This window comes from Portunus trituberculatus, chromosome 25 (genome assembly GCF_017591435.1).
Source record: "Portunus trituberculatus isolate SZX2019 chromosome 25, ASM1759143v1, whole genome shotgun sequence".
In the NCBI taxonomy this organism is placed as follows: Eukaryota; Metazoa; Arthropoda; class Malacostraca; order Decapoda; family Portunidae; genus Portunus; species Portunus trituberculatus.
Genome location: NC_059279.1, coordinates 6,095,001 through 6,102,500, shown reverse-complemented (window position 1 = coordinate 6,102,500; position 7,500 = coordinate 6,095,001). Strand labels below are relative to the sequence as shown.

The window sequence follows — 7,500 nt, the reverse complement described above, 5'->3', positions numbered from 1 at the left end:
TCGTTGTATTGTTTTGTTATCATTTGTATCATTGCTTTCATTATCGTTGCTCTTCTTTGTATTATCATTGTTGCATTGTTGTGTTTTATCATTTGTATCACTGCTCTCATTATCGTTGCCCTTCTTTGTATCATCATTGTCGTATTGTATCATCATCATCTGTATCATTGCTCTCATTATCGTTGCCTTTTTTTGTATCATCATTGTTGTGTTATATCATCATTTGTATCACTCTCTAATTACCGTTGCCCCTCTTTGTATCATTTATGTCGTTGCTCTTAACCCCTTCAGTACTGGGACATATTTTTACCATGGGTTTTGTTTATGATTAGACGACTTTATTGACATTAGAAAGGGTCTATGGAAGTCAGAAGATTAATGGCCAGAGTCTTTTTATTTTAATCCCACATAAGTTTCTGAAGCTGTATAAAAACACCAAATAGTAAGCAGGGTGAGCATGGAAACTGTCATGGTACTGAAGGGGTTAAGATACGATAGATAATTAAGAGTGTCATACCTTCAGATTTAAAGACACGTAGGTAGGTCTCTTTACTCCTGAAGGTTTAAATTAACACTGAATGTCCCCAAATTCTTGCCTACCTGAAGATTCAACACACTTTTAGGTTTATTACTAGTCTCGCTGTTCTGAAGACAATACAACAGAAATAGACTGCCATACCACATCTAAAATTCAAACAAGCTCTTGAGTGAATTACAATACATTTACTCATATTCTCACTCACCTCAAGAACTCAATACATTTTCAGTTTTATCACAAATTGTTCACAAACTCATAAAGTGTCACGCCACATCTTGAAACTGAACCAAACAGACACCTTCTCTTCTCAGCCTTTAAATTAGCACTGTATTCCTTCAAATATTTCCCACCTCAAGAACCAACACGCTTTCAGTTCTAGTATTAGTGTTGCTGCTTTGAAGAGAATATACTAGAGATAAATTTGTAACGCCACATCTAAAATTTAATGCCATGCTCTTCTTTTTTTTTATGTAAGAAGGGAAAGCTGGCCAAGGACAACAAAACAAAACAACAACAACAAAAAAAGGCCCACTTGATTGCCAGTTCCCTTGAAGATCCGAGAGAGTTGGCCCCCCACCGAAAAAAAAGGATAAATGTTTTTTCATAACTATTTTTTTTAATGTAAGAGGGGAAAAGCTGGCCAAGACAAAAAAAAAAAAAAGACTTAGTTGTCAGTCCCCTTACAGGTCCGAGAGAGTTAGCCGCCCCACCCCCACAAAAAAAAAAAAAATAAATAAATAAATAAATAAATAAAAAGGATAAATGTCTCTTCATGCTCTTTTTTTTTCTTATGGTCAAGGCAAAAAGAAAAAAAAAGAAAAAAAAAAAAAGAAAACAGATGCCAGTTCCCTTGCAGTTCTGAGAGATTACAGTCCCTCCCCCTTAAAAAGTAAAAAAAAAAGGGTAAATGTCTTGAAACTTCCCTCTTAAATGAAGCCAGGACAGTCAGGAACGCTTGAATCAACACTGCATTGCCTCAGATCCTCACACACTTCAAGAATTCTCACGCTTTCAGGTTTATTATTACTACCGCTGCTTTTAAGATCACTCGGTACAAAAAAGTCGCCATTCCACATCTAAAATTAAACAAAACAGAGATACCTTCACTACGGAGCCTTTGAATTGATTAACACATTCCCTCAAATTCTTCTGCACCTCAAGAACTCTCGGATTTTTATCTTTATTATCACTATCACTGCTACCAAAACAAATAAACTGCCGTACTGCTTCTAAGAATAAATCAGATATACCTTCACTCCTGTCTTTCAGTTAACGTTCACTCACTTGCTTGCCCCTAAAAATATCGCTTTTAAGTTTAAGATATTATCTACTCTCATTAGGAAGTGCAACCTCTTAAACACCAACATAACTATTCAAAGCACAAAACAAACACGTAGAGGAGAAAAAGCAAGGATTAAAAAAGTAAATACAACGATATAAACACCAAACTTATTATTCATAAGCAAAAATAAGCGCGTAGAAGAAAGAAAACGAAGATTAAAAGTGAAAATACAGAGACTCTAACACTCAAATAACTTTTCAGAACTAAATACAAACAAGTAGAGAAGAAAAAAACAAGGATCAAGAGTGTAAATACAACAATTGAAGCACGAAAATCACTCTCTAGAATCTTAACAAACATATAAAAAAGAAACATATGAGTAGAGTATTGTTTCTGATTTCTAGCCAGTTATTTTGGTGTGTTATGGACGTGTGTTAATCTGGGAAAGGAAGGAAGTAAGGCTGGGATATGTTTGCCTAGATACACAACATTCAGCACATTTAGATACTCAGGGCGGTGGAGGAACAACAACAAAGAGTCCTAGAGTGGTTTGTGAACTGAACGCGAAGTGCTAAGTGGAAGGGAGAGAATCTAGGAGTGTAATGATCTGCTTCAGCTCTCCTCGTATAAATCTTTAGCGCAGGTCGTCTTAGAGTACGCTTCACTACAAGAGAGCCCCGCTGAAAATTGATCCTTTTAACAGTGTCTCGCATTCCGCATACTAGTTCAAGATTCGTGCATGAAAGTAAAAAGGTGAATGAAATATGCTATTGGTTTGTGGGAATTTTTGAGGAGAGGTAAGGAAGGAGAATGATATGTTTCGAAAGAGCAGATACAAACGTTCGAGACAAAAAAAGAGGAGAAAAAGGAGAGAAAAGAGAAAACCAAGGGAGGGAGATGGTACGAAGGCATAATAAGGAACGTACAATAGAAAAGCAGACAGAATAAGTGATGAAGGAGATGGACAGTAATAAAGAGACATATCACGTGATTAAAAATGAAGCAAGGCAAAGAAGAGGAAGTGAAGGTGATGATAAAAGACAGGAGACCAAACAATAAATGGACTAAAGTAAAGACGAAAAAAAAAAAAAAAAATAGAAGCAATAGAAAAGAAAGGAAACTTTAAGAAAACAACTTATTTGGAGAAGGATCAGATAATGGAAAGTAGAAAATGGAATAGGAAAAAACACGTAATTGAGAGGAAATTAATAAAAGAAATCAGGAGGAACAAAAAAAAATACAAGAAAAATATATGAAAGCAAAATATATAACACAAAGAAAAAAAAAAAATCAATTACATAAAAAGCTTTCGTTGTATGAAAAATAAAACAACAATAACAATAACAAAATAATAAATATATATACGTCTTGATATACATTCACATACCGTTCAATTTACGAGTATGCAAAAAGGGTGTTCATTTATTCATGCTACTAACATATTTACCTGCACTCACCTTACCTGTCGGCGGCGCTGCAGGGAGGAGCGATTCAACAACCTGTCTCCTCACCTGTCCTACGCCCTCACTGACGAGAAGTCCAATTACCTGCTCTTTGGTGAGTTACTGTTCAGCCTTACTTGGTTCGAACCCCGCATCTCTTATTCTTCATTTCTCTCATTTTAATTTGTATTTCCGTATATCTATCTTTTTAACCCTACTTCATTTCTTCTTTTCCTTCTTTTGTTTCTATTTTGCTTCGTTTTTTATTGTGTTCGTATTGTGTTTGTATTTTTGTGTGTTTTGTATTTTTTTGTATATCTATTTTTCTGTGTTACATCTGCTTCATTTGTCCTCTTTTTCTTTTCTATCTTTTATTCCATGTCATTTGCTGTTGTGTTTATAATGTTGTTTATATTTTCATGTGTGTTTGTACCTTTGTATGTTTAATTTATGTTACACCTGCTTTATTTATTTTCTTTCTTTTTTGTTTTTATCTCTTTTATTCTATTGCAATTGTCATTCTTCTTTATATCTTCTTTTCTTCACACACATTCATTTATTTACTATTATTCTCGTATGTTAAAGTTTCGTTACAGTTACTTCACTTGTTTTTTTTCTCTCTCTCTCTCTCCCTCTGTCTAGAACAAGCAAGCTGTCTTTTTCACACAAGATAGTATACTAAAGGTAAAGACAATGACGGTTCAGTGAAGTAAGAATGTTACAGAGCGTAGTGAAGACTGGAGAGCAATCACGGTGAACTGTTATTATCGCATCGTCACTTCATCCATGAACTTTGTTCAACGCAGAGCTGCAGCACATCAGAATTTTAGTTTTCTGACAATAGTTAACCCTTATACTGCCAGGGCCGCTGGGATGGCTTGTCTAGTAGACTCCCATGCAGAGCCGCCCGAGCGGCTCTGACATAACTTTTCGTCTTCGTACGCAGTCAGTCATTAAGTCGTATTAACAGTTATAGTAATAGTATTAATAGCAATAGTAGCAGTAATAGTGTCGTGATCCGAATTGTTGCACGACGTTGCACAAATTCTCTAGCTACTGGTTACAAAAAACCAAAGGTTTTTTTGTACCTTTAACTAACAAAAATAATATCTATACATAACATGTTCGATACGGCGCCGACAAATGACAATCACAACTCCTTCTGTCGCCTTCTCTACTGCAATTCATTACAGTTTCTTTTACAACCATATAAGAATTACTTTAATCTCATATACGAATGCAACAACGTAACTCGTCACTGAACATACATAATTGTTTCATGTGCAATAATTCAAACTTTCTCTCTTCATCTTTCAATATCTGAACACTGTGCTTTATTTATCCGTAAATCTCATATGCAGTAAGTACAACATTCCCTCTTTCAACCAGTTACCCATATATAACAATTACCTTTACCTGGTACATGAATACAAGCAACCAACGTAACACACCATACATATATAGTTACCTTACTCCGTTCGCGAAAATGACAACGTAACACACCACCGAATATAATGACAAATCTTGATATATCCACGCAAGTAACTTCACTCAACAAGTCTCATATGGAACAAAACCACTTTCTCTTAGTAACCATACATAAGAAGTACTTTAACTTCGTACACGAATACACACAAGTAACTTATCCATCAGAGCAACACCACATTCTTTACTCGTAACACGGGAATGTAAGTATATCACGGCGTCATATTGATTCAAGTACATACACATAAACACATATACTAAAACAATACCTAAACATCGTATCATGGTTCCTCCCTCCATCTAATTTACCTCAGAAGACTGCATTGCAACTCATAGCTCCACTTACTGTTTATATGAAGTACAAAACGTTCATGCCGCCCTCACCTATGCAGCCGAGCCACGGTTGTCCTCTCTACTTCCCTCTCGTCTCTCTCTGCATCATGCCTCTACAATTTCCCTTCAGGAACTTATGGGAGCGTGTCTTGACCTGCACAACACGCCCCTCAAATGTACCGTTCACAAATCAAGTACAAGCTCACGTGATCCCCACGTGTGTGGTATCAACAATATCTAAGAACAACAACATCACAGGATGTTTACCTGACCTGGGCTGGCCTGGGTTATTAACTGTTTCCTTTTCACACAGCGTACTGGCAAACTAACATACATCGATGTTTTCTTTATTTCTTGTTTCTTCATATTTCAATTATGATGTGGGCATCCAGACAGTAGTAGTAGTAGTAGTAGTAGTAGTAGTAGCAGCAGCAGTAGTAGTAGTAGTAGCAGCAGTAGTAGCAGTAGCAGCAGCAGCAGCAGCAGCAGCAGCAGCAGCAGCAGCAGCAGCAGCAGTAGCAGCAGCAGCAGCAGCAGCAGCAGCAGCAGCAGCAGCAGCAGCAGCAGCAGCAGCAGCAGCAGCAGCAGCAGCAGCAGCAGCAGCAGCAGCAGCAGCAGCAGCAGCAGCAGCAGCAGCAGCAGCAGCAGCAGCAGCAGTGGCAGCAGCAGCAGCAGCAGCAGCAGCAGCAGCAGCAGCAGCAGCAGCAGCAGCAGCAGCAGCAGTGCAGTGTTGTAGCAGCAGCAGCAGCAGCAGCAGCAGCAGCAGCAGCAGCAGCAGCAGCAGCAGCAGCAGCAGCAGTAGTAGCAGTAGCAGTAGCAGTAGTAGCAGTAGTAGTGTAGTAGTTAGTAGTAGTAGTAGTAGTAGTAGTAGTAGTGTAGTGTAGTAGCAGTAGTAGTAGTAGTAGTAGTAGTAGTAGTAGTAGTAGTAGTAGTAGTAGTAGTAGTAGTAGTAGTAGTAGTAGTAGTAGTAGTAGTAGTAGTAGTAGTAGTAGTAGTAGCATAAAAACAAAACATTTTATCTTTACCTCTTCATGCCTTCCTTTTTTCCCTATAATTACAGAATGTTGTGGTTAAAAAGATAAAAAAAAAATCAAGGACATAAGAAAATCAGAACATAAAGTAGATCAACATGTGGCAGTTCTTGTATACATGTTTACTTACGTCCATTCATCCTCCCTATCCAGAAATCTACTTGATCTTCTAAAGTCCGCCATGAAGTAGGCAGCCGCCAATGCATTACTGGCTCTATCCAGGCATCTAGGAACATGTGCATCATGATATTCACGGGCAACAGACGTGCAAGGTGCACACTCCTTATATTATACTAAGCGATGCAAAGCTGCCTTGTGTTGTTTCACTGATCACCTTAATTTTCCACAATTTTCAAACACCCTCGTTTTTCACTTGCAATCGATGATTTTCTATTCGGATCAAAATCTAAATGAAGATCGAAAAAAGTTTCGGCCAAAATTTGTTGAGGGCCGTGACGGCCTTGGGCGCCGCACTGGGGGAGAAGGTGGCTGTTGGGTCCGGCCTGGGGCCCAAGGCAGGGAACTGGCAGCAGGTCCTTCTATTCCTTTGCGGCCTCAAGCTTCAGTGATAATCATCCACTTGCAGTGCCTCATACTAGGCAAGGAGTTGCCATAAGCAAGGGATCAATGTCTACCATTCACCAGATGTTGACCAGAGGGGAGTCCTTATAGGGAAATAAGAGCTCCTTCCATAGAGTCTGGTGGAGGGTGTCTCTTGATTGTGGTAGCACTGGGCTGAATAAATCGCCATGAACGAGGGCACGCTGTGCACCATGCACTAGACACTGGCAGTACGAGGGGAGTCCTTTAGAGGTGAGAGGGCTCACTTCATGCCAGTGGCTGGGGCGTAGTGTGTGGCACGCTGTGCACCATGCACCAGACACTGGCAGGACGAGGGGGTCCTTCAGGGGTGAGAGGACTCACTTCATGTCAGTGGCTGGGGTGTGTGTGTGGCACGCTGTGCGCCATACACCAGACACTGGCAGTACGAGGGGGTCCTTCAGGGGTGAAAGGGCTCCTTCATGTCAGTGGCTGGGGTGTGGTGTGTGGCACGCTGGGCGCCATACACCAGACACTGGCAGTACGAGGGGGTCCTTCAGGGGTGAAAGGGCTCCTTCATGTCAGTGGCTGGGGTGTGGTGTGTGGCACGCTGGGCGCCATACACCAGACACTGGCAGTACGAGGGGGGTCCTTCAGGGGTGAAAGGGCTCCCTTCATGCCAGTGGCTGGGGTGTGGTGTGTGGCACGCTGTACGTTATGCACCAGACATTGGCAGGACGAGGAGGGACCTCTTCTGATGAGAGGACTCACTTCATGACAGTGGCTGGGGCGTGGTGTGTGGTGGGTCATTGCTCATGGCGATCCGTGTGAGGCGCAGCAAGGTTGCCT

General features: G+C 40.2%; 1 protein-coding gene across 3 annotated transcripts in view; it reads left to right on the top strand.

Moving 5' to 3' along the window:
- Positions 1-7,500, top strand: part of LOC123508708 — a 28,055-nt gene that overhangs the window by 6,269 nt on the left and 14,286 nt on the right. For 2 of the 3 annotated variants that reach the window (XM_045262581.1, XM_045262580.1), the window contains one exon: positions 3,301-3,377. The exons of the other annotated variant lie outside the window; for it this stretch is intronic. In XM_045262581.1, the coding sequence (XP_045118516.1) occupies positions 3,301-3,377 (77 nt within the window). The remainder of the gene's footprint in view (positions 1-3,300; positions 3,378-7,500) is intronic. 3 annotated transcript variants of the gene reach the window in all.